The following is a 17,681-nucleotide window of genomic DNA, read 5'->3' as shown; positions in this document are numbered from 1 at the left end:
ATCTATCTATCTATCTATCTATCTATCTATCTATCTATCTATCTATCTATCTATCTATCTATCTATCTATCTATCTATCTATCTATCTATCTATCTATCTATCTATCTATCTATCTATCTATCTAACCTTCTATCTATCTATCTATCTATCTATCTATCTATCTATCTATCTATCTATCTATCTATCTATCTATCTATCTATCTATCTATCTATCTATCTATCTATCTATCTATCTATCTATCTACTTACGCCAACCCAGTGTCCCAAGTTGTCTACCAGAATGGGCCACTTGGTTGCGGTCGTGATGCCGTCATGTTTGTTACATCGTCTTCATTCCAGCTTTGTAACCAGACTCTCGTGATGCCCTCGTCGTCACGCCTCCTACGCCAGCCTAGTAAGCCAAGTTGTCTAGCTTGGGCCAATAGATATGTTCTCGTGATGGCGATGCCATCGTGCTCATTGCATCATCCTCATTCAAGCTTCGTCAGTCGTCTCTCGTCATGCGGTCGTCGTCTCCCCATCGTCGTCGTACAGGCTTCATGATACAGTGGCTACTCCACGGTCGTCATCCGATTGTCCGCATACCGTTGATATGTCATCGTCGTCATTGTGTCGTCGTCATGCAGTCGTCGTCATGCATTCGTTGTCATACCCTGGTCGTGATGCCATCGCGGTCATTTTGTCGTCGTCATTTTGACTTCGTCATCCGACTCTTTTCATGTAGTCTTGGCCGTACCATTTTTTACGTCGTCGTCACGATGTTGCTTTACGATCATTATCCCTTCAATAACGTCATCTCATTGCCATCATGCCGCCATACTCATGGGCGACCTTGGTAAGCGAGTGCCAAAGCAACGTGGGAGGACACCGATTTAGGTCCCGTATAGCCGAACCAACGGAAGTCTCAGAATGACCACTACAGATGTTAACTAAACGTGACTTCGGGAATACGGCGTCTCACTACACTGCTCGAATGCTAATCTCATTGCCATCGACAATCGTCGCGCGATGAGTTCTGCTGTAATTTAATTCTCTCTTACTCTTCAGGGACATCCACGATGAAGCCGGCCTTCGGTTTCTCCATCGAGGCAATCCTACGAGACACGCACCCCTCAGCCACAGACCAGTTATCTCTCAAAGGTGGGTCCTCCCGCATCGTGTTCTTCTCCGCAATACTCGCACAGAACTGACGCCGAATTCATCATTCGCAAACGAAGTTTGTCCATTGTTGGCGGCCTTCGGCATGCGGCTCTTACTGTATTTGATCTTCCATACGAGAAACCAGGCGTGAGTGATAGTCCGTGCTCTAACGCAGGCCCACTATGTGCTTTCGTCTTTACACGATGTCAGCAAGTGTGGATGAGTCTTCGCCGAACAAGGTTTCCCCAAGGAGAGCGATACCGTAAACATACACGAAGCAAGGCGCCAGACCCGTACACTAGTCCACAGCAGGGATGCCCATCGTTGTATTCCTGCTGCGACCTTGACAACGCGAGAACGCTCCGCGCTGCACTCGAGCAATGTGGGCCGTATGCGAACATGCTTGTCATAGTTCACTAAGCTCACAACTAAGCTCAAGTGTGCGTGCGTGCGTGCGTGCGTGCGTGCGTGCGCGCGCGCGCGCGTACTATATCCTTGCATATGGCCGCTAAACAAGAACCGTGTTCCACGTAAAGACCAGGGAAAGCTACGCTTTTTAACCGATTCCCAGAGCGCATGGGATCCGCACATTTCTTGACCCCTTTCAAAGACGTGATGCACAGTGTTCGCTCCCCACTGTGAAGTAATACTAGCTCGCCCAAGTCGTAGTCTTGGAGTATTACTAAAGCCTAAGGAGCATTTCGGCTGCCTGCTTTTTCCCCCCATTGTCTTTTCTCGCCTCGTACCTGCACCTTTTGATAATCGGCGCACGTTATCGCAGAGGTTGGCGTCAGCGGCGAGCACGAGGCCGACCACGAGCCCATGCCTCGCTACCCGTCCCGGGGCGTGGCCGAGCAGTTGCTGCTGCTGCCCCCGACGCCCTGCTACGGGATCCACCACCCATCGCCGCTCGCTGCCGGCCCGCAGGCACACGGAGTGCCCTTCGCAGCGGCGGCAGCGGCGGCGGCGGCAGCGTGCTGCGGGGGATGCCTGTCGCTGCAGCTGCTTTCGTGGGGCGTCTGCCAGCCTCTGACCGCGGCGGCGTTACCGTCGACCGCTGCCGCCGCCAGCCTGCAAGCGCAGCCGGCTCAGGTGCGGTATACCAATCCCGAAATGGAGGACCTTCCGCATAGAGCATCTATCCTGTTGCGAGGAGACTTGACTTTGTCGCTCGTAAATGGGCGTCGCGTTTACAAACGAGATACGACAATGGTGCCGGTATTTTGTAAGCACTCGCCTTGTGCACGGCTAGTGATTTTTTCTGTTATCATTGATAAGCTAATCAGTCAAAATAAGTTGGCTAAAGTTATATTTACTTGCATAATTGCGTGAGCTCAGATGTCAAATAGTACATTACGTTCGAAAACATCATATTTAGCAGTTCCCGGCTCGCTACATTTCCCCCAGTTATATTTTTGCTCGTTTCAAAGCTGTGGCGCAAAAAACGCGAAAATAGAATGCGAAGTGCAAACGGGCGTACGTGTTTCGCGCGCTAGACACCGGCGTTCGGAGAAGGATTTCAAAGGATCCACAACTGAACTGAACGGCTGACTTCGTGATGACCAGGCGATCGGTGCACTGCGCAGACAAAGGACACACAAAAAAAAAACAAGATGGTAACGAGGACACAGCGCATGCTGTCTTGGTGGGCGCGAAAACGGTGTTAATACGTTAATTTAAAAAACGAATTCTCAGGATGACACCGGTTTCGAAGTATTAATTCCTAAACTTTGCGGACAAATGCATTGGCGTTCCAGTTACCTTCTTAACAAAACGTTGTTTTGTGCATTGAAGCATAAAAGGAACTAGTTCGGGAATTTATATCTCGAAACTGATCTGATCCCGATAATTCGTTCCAAGTGGATCCGCCTTGCGAACTCCACGGCTAGAATTCATTGTAAATTGCAATATGGGCCATAAGGTAATTAGTTAGAAAGTTTATTCGTGAATTTATGTTAATTAATCGATTATGCATTTAAATTTTTTGTGCAGTAGTGTGCGCCGCTTCGCGTAGACCACCTCATGAAATATAATTGTCCTATCTGCCACATAGGCGACCTTTAAGAATTTTCGAAAGTGTTCGCTGAAACACCTGTATACGTAGTGGCGCTCTTTGGCCATATCTCGCCCTTGCGCCAATAAAAAAAATATTTTATTATGGTAAATACATATGTGTGCTCGGGCACCGGTGTACACTCTAAGAAAAAAAGGACTAAAAGGGGTAGGGAGGTTAGTCCTTTTGGGGACTAACTGATTTGCCACACCCATTAGTCCTTTTGGGGACGAACTGACATGGGATGAACTGTTACTCCCCATGCGATTACTCCTTCGGGGACTAACAGTTGCCCCTGCCCGATGGTCCTTAAGGGAGTAACTGTAATTCGTTCCGATGATCCGCAAAGGTGGAATTAATTAAATTAGGCATTTATACCCTAATAAAAAAATTAATGAGCTGAAAAAAAAAACGTGCCCGAGAGCAGGATTCGAACTCACGTCCTTTCTGTTACAAGTCAGGTACGCTAACCACTTCACTACGCCGCTTGCTTGACAAGAGGGGATATTTAGACAAGGTTAAGCATGAGAACGCAAGTGCGGCAATATAAAAGTGACTCCGTATTTTGTGCAAGCTATGCAGTCAGAGTCTAACGTTGAGTGTACTTGCAACCATAAGCGACTGCGAAAAGAAATCAGCCCGAGTATTTTCAGGGTGTTTTAAACTGAGGCACTACGCCATGTATACGTGTAGCGAGCTCAAACGGGGCACCGAAGACAACACAGAAGGGCAATTTCTCTGTCGCTTAGCGTGTGCCGTTTGAGCTACACATCGCTTCAGTTCGCAACCTCCTTGGAACGGAAGGAACTTAGGTACTATTGACCAAGAAAATCTAGCCGTCTATCAATGACTTGCGCGTTTAACGTGTATCGCTCACGTATGGGGTGCGCACGAACGGCATGCTTCTTCACATTCTGCAGTTTTAAGTTTCACGTAATTTTCTCACAAAGAGACAAGGTGCTGCTTTGCATGTAGTTCAATAGACAATGCATGAACTTCGAACCATTCACGATTTATAGACAATACCGTTTTCGCCGCATCGCTCCATGACACGGACGAAAACAGCGAAGTGCCTGGGGAGTAACTGTTGCCGTTCGTCCTCCCATTGCTCTCTTTCCGAGCAGGGACTAAACACTTACTCTCCGAAATTTGCACACGGCACGCACATTCATGCAGTTAGTCCTTTGAGGGACGAAAGCGCCCTTTTTAGGACTAACGGCGCAGTTACTCCCGTTTTCCCCGGGATTTTTCTTAGAGTGTACGATATTTAGATTTCCTATGGCCGCTGTCATCGCATAAATAAAAAAGGATAAGGGCGTACCCTGACATCGATATTTCCCTCATCCCTACTCGACTCCTTGCAGGGAGAGGCAGCCTAATTAGCCAGTTGATCTGAAGTGTGAGCGCCAGAAGAGCAAATATATTCACCTGCTACGCCGACATTAAAGGGACCCTCAACAGGCTCAGTCTCAATTTTCGGTTACGCAGAGAAGGTTTTAAAGTGCCGCCCGTTCTACCGCAAGAATGTTTTTAAACCGTAATAGCGGAGATAAGCGAGTGAAATGTTGAGATGCGCTGGCGCGAGAGGTACCCTCCACCCATCGGAGGTTCCCTCCCGTAGCCCCGACCGCAAGCGAACATCTACGTTCTCTCACATAGAAAGTGAGGGTCCACGTTACGTCCCGACTTACGCCTCCTCCTTTCTCTCCCTTGTCTGGCGACGAATTTTAGGAGGCAGTTTCGTGCCCTCTTCGCTTCACGGCAATCCCCGAGTTCACGTTGTCGTTGGTAATTTGTGATTTGCAGGCGGTATACGCGCTTGACGCGAAGGCGACCACGCAGTGACGTCGTCTCTGTTGGCAGGGAGAGTGGCTCCTCCGAGAATAAGGGCGGGCGGGATATATCCTTTCGACTCCCGGCCGCTTTTTTTTTTTTTTTTTTTTTTTGCGGCATTACACCGGCGTAATGTATACTGTAGGCAAAGTTGACACATGACGGTCGCAATCGGGTGATCGACGCATCGCGCCTGTTTGTGTGCAATGCCCAAACCTGGTGAAGCGACGTGAGATAAGGCCGTACAGTCCCACACTCGTGATCCTCGATTCGTAGCGACAGCTCACTCGGCTTGATTTTTACGACCCCGCCGACAAGCACCGTCGCGCTTCGTTTCCTGGCAACGACTATGTCCGGTGCGCGCCGCATCCTTCTTTCAAGGTTTGTGGTAGTCGTGGAAAAAGACAATGCGTAGCAGTGCCCACGTATCTCCGAGAGATATGGAAGGCAAAGTGCGTGAGTTTACGCTTACGTTGAGTAGCATTGTAGGAAGCGCGATATCTTGCGACTCGCATTTTTCGCGGCGGTATAGGTGCGCCTGCTATGCAAAGGTCCTTAAGCAGAATTCAGACCTATAGTTCAAAATTACTAAAGCGCGAAGCGAAATAGAAGAAGAAGCGCGATACATGCGCCGTTTCGCGAATGCATCTAGCCTCTCTCCGCACCTGACATGTTTACGCGTTTCATATAGTACACATTCGTGTCTGGTATGCAAATGAGTACTCCAGAAATTCGCAAAAAAAAATTAAATTATGGGGTTTTACGTGGCAAAACCACTTTCTGATTATGAGGCACGCCGTAGTGGGGGACTCCGGAAATTTCGACCAACTGGGGTTCTTTAACATGCACCTAAATCTAGTTGCACGGGTGTTATCGCATTTCGCCCCCATCGAAATGCGGCCGCTGTGGCCGGCCGCTGTGGCCGGGAGCAGCCTACCACCACAGCCACTGAGCAACCACGGCGGGTCAGAAACTCGCAAGGTAAATTAAGTTTCGCGAAAGGGAAAGTTGCTTCACCTTGTAGATTTCTATACAAGTCACTTGCTTTATGTTCCTGCGTCTAAAACAAAACTTTCTTTTCTTTCTCGTTTTCGTTCCCGTTCGGCGAAAACAATTTAGTTCGGGTTCAACCCCGGAACGAAAACATAACAATTCAACCCGTTCGATATGGTTCAAGTTAATTTGCATAGCCAAAGAATAATGACGGCAAACCAGCTTAAATTTGTCGTGTACAAAAGATTACCCGTGTTGTTCCAAAGGCCGCACGCAGTTAGTAGGTGCAAAAGAAATGTGAATCCGTCACCATTGCAGAAGTGTACTTGAAGCGAGGCTTTAGTGAGAGGGAGCACAATATATTGAGGAAACGTAGAGAGTCCCGTAGCCTGCTACTCTTCTTTAAGGATCGAGAGAAAGGAAAGAGGAAAGAACGAGGGGTAATGAAATGTGATGATGAGGATAGCCAGTAGAATGTGTCTACATACGCGTTCATGACCAAATCTCCCAGTCACAGTCTTCAATCTAAGCTGGCGTTAACAAAAATTTTTGAGAGAGCCGCTCACTTCGTTGATATTATGTCCTAGCTGCCAAGTCCCCAGTAGCACTTTTTTGCTCAACGGCTTGCAAGCTGCTGAAGAAGAGGCGTGCCGTGCGCATAGTAGTGACAAGGAACAATGTTCTCACTTTGCACACATCGCAGTCTGGCAAGCCCACGCGTCGGATTCGATGCAGATATTCTCGCGTAAAGAAAACGCCTTGTCTGGGCAGGCAGTTCGCCCGACTATACGTTAGATGCCACACGGCGTCCGAAATGCCCCATGGATATCGAGCTTATAACTTGACGTTCGTGGCAAATTTCGTGTGCCTCTCGCTTTTCGCATTGCCTAGTCGATAAAAGAATTGCGGTCCACCCTTGAGAATGGCATGGTGACAAACATGCGTCATATAAGGTCATTTTTACTTTTGCGTGAGCAAGATCATTCCCGTATGCAACGAGATGGCTCTTTCATCAATATGGTGTCGCAGCTTTGCCCGAAATGCGAAGCATCGATTGCGACAGCAATGTAATAAACAACTAAACGAAGTAAGGATAGTAGTTTTATCGGCCGTATAAACTTGCAAACATTCGATTACTAACTAAATAACTAAATTAACAAGGATGTTGTCAGCGCGCACAGACAAACATGAACACATCACACTCGATGCGCGCGGACACTCGCTGTCAAAACACTGGCGTGACGTAGCGTGGCAGCAGCAGCGAGCGAAGTGACCTTCGTGCTGTCTATCGCTTCAACGCAAACTGAGAGGCGAGAACTCAGCACGCACAAAGATATGAAAGAGACAGAGAAGGGAAGAAGGAAAGGCAGGGAGGTTAACCAGACTGAGTCCAGTTTGCTACCCTACACGTGGGGAGGGGAATGGGGAGTGAAAGAGAGAGAGAGAAAACTTAGGTGTAGGATGCCTATAGTCGGGCACTCAAGTCTGTTGCCTTCAGGTAGTGAAAAAGCGCTCGAACTGCTAAAGTTTCGAAGTTTCAAATTGCTGAGTTTCGAAGGTATGAGCTGTCGAAACGCCTAAACTCTACCATCAAGCAGATAGCATTCAAGCAGTGACGTAGCCAGAAATTTCGTTCGGGGGGGGGGGGGGGGGGGGGAGGGCTCACAATGCTGCTCGGCCTCCTCCTAAGAGGAAACATTAGGTCGGATGCTCCTCTCTAAATACATGTAGAAGGAGAATTCGTTTTTCTCGGCAACCACTTCACCAAATTTGATGAGATTTGTTGCATTTAAAAGAAAAACTTAAATTCTGGTGATTGTTTCGAATTTTCGATTTAGGTCGTCAATATTTTATTGAAAAGTGGCAAAAATCGCAAATTTTCAGAAAACGAAACAATGAAGTTTACAACTCTGTAAATCAGCAATGAAAATTGATATCACAATTCTGTGAATTGCACATAATAGTACATCTACAGCGGACAAAACTGATGTTACACATGAGTCTCAAAAAATTAAGTATTATGGAAATACGGCTTTTGCAGAACCCTTGAATATAACATAACCAATTCACATAATATACAAATAGACATATCGAATTTGTCCGCATTGAATGGTGTTATGGATGCCGTTTACAGAATCGCGATATCTGTGGAGAGCTATTAATTTGTAAACTTTGTGCTTCTATTTTCTTTCGAAGTTTCGAATTTTTCAAAATATTTTAAACAAAGTTCGGGCCCTAAATGGAAATTCCGCTTCCAACAGACACCAGAATTTAACTTGCTCTCTCAAATGCAACAAATTTCATTAAAAGCGATTCAGGAGTTATCTCAGAAAAGCATTTCTGCGTTTTACAAGTATCTGAATAGGCCGCGTCGGAGTTGGGCCCGAGCTATAGCTTTCTCTTAAACAATTTGCCTAAGGATCAAATACATGAATAATAACTACATTGCCATTGCCAAAGATGCTGCAAACGAATTCTTGAACGCTACGCACTGTCAATACAAGTAAAATGTGTATTTTTTCATAAAATATTAAACTCGTATGTGCCAAAAATTGTGCCCAACATAACTGACGTCAATGCTTCCATGTTTTTTGTCTATTTAGTAAGTAAAGAAAATATCACACGAACTTTAGAACTACATCAGTTCGAAACCAGCAAATCAGTGCATGCTGCTGATATGAAAAATGTAAAGGCCATGAAATGAACAAGTTGAGGACAAATATGTTAGTGAAACTTTGTCATTCAAGATCCTTGTTTACATTCTTGTACATATGCAACGGCCAGTGAAAAATCTCAATGACGCTGTCATTTGTTCCAGTGTATTACGCAGGAGCAGCTGTCACCGGTCGAATATCGTGAGTGATTGCACCGAAATTATAGTCGCAACAGAGAGCACGTATAAAAAGCAGGAGTTCTGCAGAATATATGAGGGCGAGTCAAATGAAAGTGAGCCAATGCAAATATATCACAAATGGGATACTTTATTTAAAAGTAGCCTCCATGAGCATTTAGACATTAGTTCCATTGACTAATGAGTCGCGTAATGCCCGTCTCATAAAGCTCCTTGGGTTGTTGCTTCAAAACGTCTGCAACTGACTTTCACGTCATCGTCCGAGACGAATCTGGTTCCCTTGAGCTGTTTTTTCGGTTGCCCCAAAATGTGGAAGTCGCAAAGTGACAGGTCTGAGCTGTATGGCGGATGTTGCAGCGTTTCCCGCTTGAACTTTGCCAATTTTGTATTTACCACATCAGTGACATGGGGACGGGCATTGTCGTAGAACAAGATGACCCCACTCGTCAATTTTTCACGTAGTTTGTTCTTGATTGCGACACGCAGCCGATCCGGCGTTTCACAATATCGGAAACAATTGATAGTCTCTCAAGATGTACCAAATTCTATCAGTAATGGCCACTCACGATCAAAAAATAAAAGTCAACAACACCTTTCCAGCGGAAATGACGGCATTTGCTTTCTTTGGGGGTGATGAATTCGAATGTTTCCATTTTATAAGCTTTGCCATCGTGTTTCGGGCTCGTAGTAGTGGCATGATGGTTCGTCTCCGATCACAATTGCAGACAAGAAATCGTCACTATTATTGTGATACCGGATCAGATGAGTAAAGGCAGCGCCGAACTTATCCGTATTCTGGCGGTGGTTCAAAATCTTGGGCATTCATTGCACACACAAGAGCCGAAAACCGAGATGTTCATGAATAATGGCGGGAACGGTGACGGTGAACCGAACCGTGACTGATGTTCACACGCGCTGCCAGTTCATCAATGCTTATCCTCCGTTCTTGTGTCATCAGCTCATCAACCTTTGCAATTTTGTTAGGGGTGATCGCACGATGGCTTAGGTCCGGTCTGGGATCGTCTTTGCAACTTTCACGTCCTTCTTTGAACCGTTTGTTCTAACGCTTCACAGTGGCCAATGAAATGCAATGTTCAATGTACACGGCAACCATACGGTGACTAATTTCTTTTTGGGAAACACCTTCAGCTGTCAAAAACCTCACGGCACCACGCTGCACAACTTATGGAGCGTACATTACGTCACGCAACCATGTTCAACCCAGTGTATGAGCGCATTAAACAACATTTATCCTAACACCTGCCCTCGTACATTAGAAATGCGAAGATACAATGGAATATAGAAATGCGAAGATACAGCTTGATAAAGGGCAAAAAAGTGCCACTGGAAACAAAGTTCACTGCACGTATGCACAAAACCTCGCAACAAGGTATCTAAACATACGTACAAGTCTCCAATAAATCTACGCATCTAAGAAAAAGTCACGGTATATAATGGGTCAAACAAGGCAAACAAACATGTTGCGCAATCACAGATTCACAGAATCCTAGATCCCTTCCCCAGTCCATCCACTCCCCCCGATGTATCGCGCGCGACGGAAAGCGGCGCGCTTGCTCCTCACTTTTCTCCCTTGCGCACACAAGACTGAGCCACCATCGTCGGCTCACCCATTCCCCCCCACCCCCCACATGCTTTCACTCGCACATACAGCATGCGGCGCGCGGTCACGATGTTATCGCCCCTGGACTTTTTTGCGGAACATGAGGGCGACGGCGACGGCAGGAATGCGCCTAGAGTGTCCATATAATTGCTATCGCAATAATATAATAAGAGTATCCGGCAGCTGAAGCCCCCCCCCCCCCCCTCCCCCGTCCCATAGCCTATTACTTTCCGCAAAAGAAGTAACAAAATAGAACTTTCACCATGCGACAATTCGCTGCGCCGCAACAACGTCTCTTTCTTTTTTCCTTTTTGTGGGGCGGGGGCACCGTAATGAAAAAAAAAACGCAAAGGAGAGTATGTTGGTCACAATCGAATGCTACTTTGGGCAACTAATGTGGCTATTAAAGGGATATCGAATAAAACACGAGACGCTTGGTCCACCAAGAACCATGCGCATACTGATCGGTATCCTACGCCGGCGAGACAAGACTTTCTGGAAAGGTTGCGCTCAAGCGAACGCGGTGCAATCCGTCGAGTCCCCACAGTGATGGCGGCGAGCGACCATTGTTTCTTTTTCTCGTCTGCTAGCTAGAAAGCGTCCAAAACTCTGCCAGACGAAAATAGACTCGGTCAGAGAAAACCAAACGCGCACCGAAGTGCGCCGCGCGGTGGTCGGGGCAACACGAGAAAAAGGCATGCGCTCTGGCTGGCTCTGGCAGCCCGCAGGTAGGGGAGCGAGAACAAAAAAATTGAAGAGGCTCCAATGTGTACTCGCGATTAAACGTCAAAGTAGAAAAAATAAATAAGAACGTTGTTTCGTTGGCTGGCTATAGTGTCTTCACTGGATGCTTTGGCGCAGGTTAAAAAAAATTTGATATTTTTTTATGTGACATGATGGCACGTATGAAGCACCACAACACTTCGTCTCATCGGGCCTCGCTGCGGGCTTTGTCAACTTGTCTGATAGTGTGTTGATTTGGCTTGTCTTGTTGTATGGCTCGATGTACGACTTTGGAAAAGTTAATGAACCTTAGGCGTCAAATATTTATGGGAAGATTAAACTTACAAAGTTCCGCAATTGAAAATCTAAATAAAGCCCACGTTTGGAAATGCCAATGCACCTTTCACATCAAAAATTTATGAGAACTTTGTACCCATAAAATTTCGGAATTGACATCCACGCGTACTGTAGATTCAATGATAGAGTGATTCTGCGGCCTCCGCGAGATGCCGCGGCGAGCCCGTTCGCCATCAAAGCGTCCTTGAAACTTTGTGCTCGGATGGGGCTGCTTGCGTTATGTGCAGTTATGTGACACCCGGTGCATGGACTTTGCCACGAAATCCAGCCCGAGTTCGCAATTTTTGCGGTGAAATGGCTTTTCGAGCGTGAAAAAGATGTTCTAGACAAAATCCAGAATGATTTCCGGCGCCGGGGGTTGCTTTGGTCGGCGGTGCATGGACAGCACGAAAAAATTTCGGGGGGAGGGGGGGGCTGAAGCCCCATAAGCCCCCCCTGGCTACGCCCCTGCATTCAAGATATGGCGCGAGCGGCCGTGGAATAAGCAGTACAATGTCACCGCCCCCCTTCCTCTCCTCCCCCGGACGCTAGCGCGCGACGGAAGACGAAAACTTGCCGCGCGACTGCCCGCTCGAGGCACTTTTTATTATTATTATTATTATATGCAACTACCTGGTTCTTGGCCAATCCCCTAAAGTGGGTATATGCCACTGATAGGCCACATCTACATCTACATATGCACTTTGCGTGCATTCGCGGGCTTTTCTCACGCTTGAAAAAACACTTTTATGTAGCACGTATTGAGGAACAGTAAGCTGTATCGGGAGTTTTTCGCGTTGTCCACAATTTTCTCATTAATCTTTTTCCTGTAACTATATTATTTGAAAAGATGATTAATTAATTAAAACGAATTATGTAATTAAGCGGAATGCAAAAAAAGACTAAACTGAGTATCTCCAAGCGACGGCAAACAACGTCACCTTGGTTCTGTCCAGCTACGTGGCATTTGCATATTTTAAAATATTGGCTCAAGTTACATGGGGACTCCTGATTTATACTGTTCAGCGTCGTATGTACAAGTTGTATGTCGTGATTTATTGTTTTCTCACGCCCAACAAAGATGTGCTCACTGGCGCTACTTTGCCGATAAAATTCTGCGACATATAAGCCGGAGCTTCCCGTGGCACCTACTTGCAGCTGCATAAGTATCGCGCACGTCAAATATTGGAAATTGTAGAAAATAAAAGCCGCTGAATATAGTGCGGGCTTTCATTTGCAGGTCTATGTGCTTTAGAGATTCATGTAAGCCGGCATTATATGTACGACGTTTGTGCACTGATTTATTGATTTTTTAAAGCGAAGCTTTCTATGTCTCACTGATACGTCCGTGAGCGCCGAAAACGCACTGCAGGAAAGCTAACTTACACACCTGCGTGGAACACTACAGTTTACATTCGCAGTACCGCGCCAGCGTCGACTGGCCGACCGGTCAGAGCCTGATAACGGCGCGAAGGGACGAGCTCAGCAAGAGTAGCGCATGCGCACAAAGTTCTCTGGAAGTGCATGTCACGTCTGCTAGGCATGACACCACCCCTGCCGCGATTAACTGCGCTTCCCTGCTTATCGGAGATAGCAAGTGCGCGTGAATACGGGCTCGTCTTAGAATCTAGAAAAAAAAAAAAAAAATCAGAGCCCCTTTCTTAAAGAAATATGGTTGAACGCCACGCTGCCCAGACGAACTGCACATATCTGCATTGTATTACGCACGTCACGCAATGCATTCCCGGCCGTCACCATGGGTAGGCCGCGGGTGCAGGACACAGCAGAAGAAGAGGCTGCCGTATGCGAACATAAGCGCGAGCGTGCAAGGCAATACTGTGCAAGTGTGTGCGTGTAATCCACCGCTACATGATCTAAAATAAAGGCTGTGCAACTTAACGAAATGTGTCTTCATTCAATATAAACGTTCGAAATATACAATCCTAAACAAGCAATCAAGTCACATATGCATAGCATCGGGTCGCTCCGCATTTCCTGGGTTCGTTGCGTGGTCGTTGGCTTTGGACATGGATTAAGTTTGCCCCATTGGGGGAAAGCTTCGCGTTGAACAATCTTTCTTTAAGAAAGGGGCTTTGATTTTTTTTTTACGCAGAACGTCGGCGCGCTCACTTCTAATATTTATTGGTCAACATTCAGTGGTACAATAGCCGGTTTAATCGGCGAAACCGCACCGAAGGACGTGACTAAGACGTGACCTAAATCTATGTACACGGGTGTTTTCGCATTTGGCCCACATCGAAATGCAGCCGCCGTGGCCGAGACTCGATCCCGCGACCTCGCGCTTAGCGGCCTAACACCATAGCCACTAAGCAACCACGGCGGGTAGAAAGTTTCGATTTAAAGATCACGTTGCGAAAGCGCATGTCAGAAGCAATATGTCATTTCTATTGCACTTAATTCAACTTATATACCAGTCCGAGCAAACGCCATCACCAAGCTAGGAAGCACTTGTATTTTTGAACGATCATAGATATTTTTCAATGATCATATATTACTAACATTCACCCCCCTGCCCCTGACGCGATGCGCAGCAAACCGTACTAACGGTGCTGGTACTTCTAGAATCGCGGGAAATTGGCATGTGTTTGTAAACAGGTAAATGAGGTAGCATAATTGAGGCACAAGTGCAAACAATGCATGGATGAAAAGCTCCAGAAAAGGTGGCTAGCCTGAACCGAAAACCGTTATTTCTTTCTTTAAGTTTCACTCCGGGGTGAGAAAAAAATCGTAAGGTTGTGCGATTGACTTCCGTTTCGATCAAAAATAAAGCTTCTTTTTCTTCCGTCTTCCGTACAGTTACGGTTCGATACTCTGGTTCCTGCCCTTCGATCTGTCGAATAATTCGCTCTATAACCACGCATACCACCTGCTGAGCTCCTGATTTCGTGAAAGGGAAACTTTCGTGCAATTTGCGTTTTTTTTTTTTTTTTTTTTTTTTTTGTAGCTTCGTGCCATAACCTTCGGGTCAACTTTCCCTAGATCCCAGCTTCCCTGGACACGTTCATTCGTGATCAGGGAAATTAGGGCAGAATTCACAAAGAGTTTCGTTCGTAAAAGCTGTTTGCTTATATTGACCTGCGCTTATAACATCCCCGTCACCACGATTGGCTACCCCGTTGACTCCTACGCAAAATCACAGAATAAGAACGAAATGCTAGCCCGAGCAACGCTTCGGCGAGAGTGCAGACGACGTTACAAGCAGCGCGTCGCGTCGTCTCGCGCAGGCCAAGACGGCGGCCGAGCGCTGCTTCTCGTGCGGCCAGTGCGGCAAGCGCTTCAAGCGCTCCTCGACGCTGTCCACGCACCTGCTCATCCACTCGGACACGAGGCCCTACCCGTGCCACTTCTGCGGCAAGCGCTTCCACCAGAAGTCCGACATGAAGAAGCACACCTACATACACACCGGTGGGTGGTGCGCCATGCTCTCGCGCATGCAGATTCCCTGAGCGAGAATTTAGCGAGTGAACGCGTTGTTAAATTTCTGACATGTGGGCCGGTCTCTTAAATTGCTTTGTGTCGCGTATTTTCACGCTGCGCTTTTGTCACGGCCGCATTTACCGCGTAGTAACCGAGCTTGTAACGTAGAGACGTAGTTCGTGGAATCCATAGTGAGAACCTTGTGGTATAGATATACTTATAAGCTGTACGATATATACGAAGATTCTCGTTCAGTTCTCAGCGTCGATGGTTTGCCTTGAATACCTCTCGTGAATTTTTCCCAGTGATTAGGCCCAAAACTTCAGTAAGAAACGATATTCGTGCACGATTCTATATGGCACAAGCTAAGCCAATCTGTGTATCAGTTTAGTCGCGTAATCAAATAATTGTTGAAAGAGTATCCGACTGTATACCGTCATGGTTACTGCGACTTTTTATTCCTGATGTGTTTGTCTAGTTACTTTTATTTTATTATTCTCTTTTGAAAGGTCGTTCGGTCGCATTCTCCCGGACGCACAATCTAGACCGCTGTCTTCGCTACACTGCCACTTAAATATTTCGCTGTTTTGTGCCGATGGCCATTTACCATAAAACGAAGCCACTAACTGCACTACAGGATAGCGTATATGGCGGACTTTGACAGTCTTCAGAAATCCCGCAGCGAAGCGTGCACGGCCGGTATAATGTCATAATTCCTTTCGATCGATTACGTTCCTTTCTTATCACCCACCGCTCGCGACCGGTCGATGCCGGGGATAACGTAGGCGAACCGCCTCTCGGACAAGTTGCTGGGGACGAATTCCCGACGCTTTCCGTTCGTAAGCGATCTTTGTCATTGGCCGGCCTCCTTAGCTAATTGTATGTCCATCGTTGGAGTTGGCTAGAATTTGCTCTTAGGAACAGTTCTAGCGTAATAGCTGTCGTGTGTGTGTGTGTGTGTGTGTGTGTGTGTGTGTGTGTGTGTGTGTGTGTGTGCGTGTGCGTGTGCGTGTGCGTGTGCGTGTGCGTGTGTGTGTGTGTGTGTGTGTGTGTGTGTGTGTAAAAGCCTGTCTGTCGCCTCGCAGGCGAGAAGCCGCACAAGTGCGTGGTGTGCGGCAAGGCGTTCAGCCAGTCGTCCAACCTGATCACGCACACGCGCAAGCACAGCGGATTCAAGCCGTTCGCGTGCCGCATCTGCGGCCGCGCCTTCCAGCGGAAAGTGGACCTGCGCCGGCACACGGACTCGCAGCACTGCGCACCGGCTGCCACGCACCAGTCGCCGCCAGCCGTTGCGCCTCCGGTCCATCGCAGCACCGTCCCGGTCACCGCATCGTCGGCGGTCGCCAGCACCTGCATTCTGTAGTCGAGCGCCACGCTATCGCCTGTGCACCTTTGCCAAAGTCAGCGTAGCAAGACAGGCGGCGCTATTTTGGGCAATGCCCGATTCCACCGTGTTGTCGCATTCCGCCGTGCCGGCGTTTTGAGCCAATCAGAGGAGCCGTAGCCGCCCTGTTGTCCAATCAAAAGCGACAATATGGCGAACTTTGACGATGTACAGAATATATCAGCTGGAGGGTCACGGAAGGATGGAGGTTTGAAGCTAATGGTCGAACCGAGGGATAGCTTTCAGCCTGGAAGCCAACGTTTCGACAAGGGGACTTGCTGCCATCGGCCTGACGGAGACAAATCTATACGCTGGCTCCAGGCTGAGAGATATCCATGGTGGAAGGAAAAAAAAATGGGGAGAGACCCTGACGTCACTTGTTGCGAAGCCTCCGTGACTCCGGAAGTTGGCTTTACTCGGCCATCTTGCCGGGACAAATTCTACTCCCTTGTTTACATTCATCCCCTCCTGCGTGCAACCACGTGCAAACCCTCCGGGCTGCGCGGACGCGCGCGCGCCGTAGCGATACGATCAGCGAACCCTATCGCTATGTACCATCGCTATACCGTTGCCAAAGTCATGTAGTCTGAGTATTGTGCTCTAGCGTCGAAATAACTTCGTAGTGAACTTCGCAAATCAGGCCACGAGACCGGCCCCCCGCTACTTTTGCCGGCCTTTGTGAAAATAAATCTGCGCATTCTCACATCGCATGCACAGGCGATGACCGGCAGCACACTTTACGTACGTCCCGACATTTGGACCTATGGTTAGCCCAGCTGCAGTTTGCGAGAACAAATACGTATGCTCGTCGTGGCTTGAGGACTCGTCTTGCTTTGTTATTGAACCAATTTCGAATGACCACGCACCGCGCGGAGACGTGACGCGCCACAGCGTCCCGACGAACAGACCAGCAGAGGAGAGCACGTTTAGATACCTGACTGCAATTTCAGGTGTATTCTTCTCACGGTAAGTGAAGCTTCACGGAAACAAAGTTGTGTGATAGGTGCCACGCGGGGCAGAACAGTGCGCGCGTATGCGCACTGCTAGCGCGTTGACCGGGCCCGCTACGTGAGGCCATCAGCCGTCTGATGTGCGCGCAGACGTATGTTCTTCTGTTCAACCTTGTTCACTCTTGCACCGAATCCTCCAACCTTCAGGTCCCTGTGCCCCTCGGGCGCACAGATAAGTTTTCGGCGGTAGGCAGAGTTGATCCTTTAATTACTTATAGCTACCGCTTTATTCCCATCCTCCCGCATGGCTGTTTTGCGTACCACAAATGCATCGTCAGCTGTAGAAAGCAGGAACACT

At 47.8% G+C, this 17,681-nt stretch overlaps 1 protein-coding gene across 1 annotated transcript; it reads left to right on the top strand.

Moving 5' to 3' along the window:
- The first annotated feature begins 1,059 nt into the window (after positions 1-1,059).
- Positions 1,060-17,152, top strand: LOC126516590 (uncharacterized). The gene is made up of 4 exons (XM_055063818.2): positions 1,060-1,141; positions 1,923-2,233; positions 14,731-14,977; positions 16,075-17,152. The coding sequence occupies exons 1-4, from the start codon at positions 1,060-1,062 to the stop codon at positions 16,350-16,352; spliced, it is 918 nt and encodes a 305-aa protein (XP_054919793.1). The 3' UTR covers positions 16,353-17,152.
- Positions 17,153-17,681: the final 529 nt, after the last annotated feature.

Source organism: Dermacentor andersoni, chromosome 1 (genome assembly GCF_023375885.2).
Source record: "Dermacentor andersoni chromosome 1, qqDerAnde1_hic_scaffold, whole genome shotgun sequence".
In the NCBI taxonomy this organism is placed as follows: domain Eukaryota; kingdom Metazoa; phylum Arthropoda; class Arachnida; order Ixodida; family Ixodidae; genus Dermacentor; species Dermacentor andersoni.
The sequence above is the reverse complement of the archived record's forward strand: the minus strand, read 5'-3'. Positions and strand labels throughout refer to the sequence as shown.

Bases quoted from the DNA above. Each gene is read 5' to 3' on its own strand.
- LOC126516590 (XM_055063818.2), top strand. From the start codon at position 1,060: ATGAAGCCGGCCTTCGGTTTCTCCATCGAGGCAATCCTACGAGACACG. The intron at 1,142-1,922 runs GTGGGTCCTCCC...ACGTTATCGCAG, and splicing joins AGACCAGTTATCTCTCAAAG to AGGTTGGCGTCAGCGGCGAG. The intron at 2,234-14,730 runs GTGCGGTATACC...ACGAAATGCTAG, and splicing joins TGCAAGCGCAGCCGGCTCAG to CCCGAGCAACGCTTCGGCGA.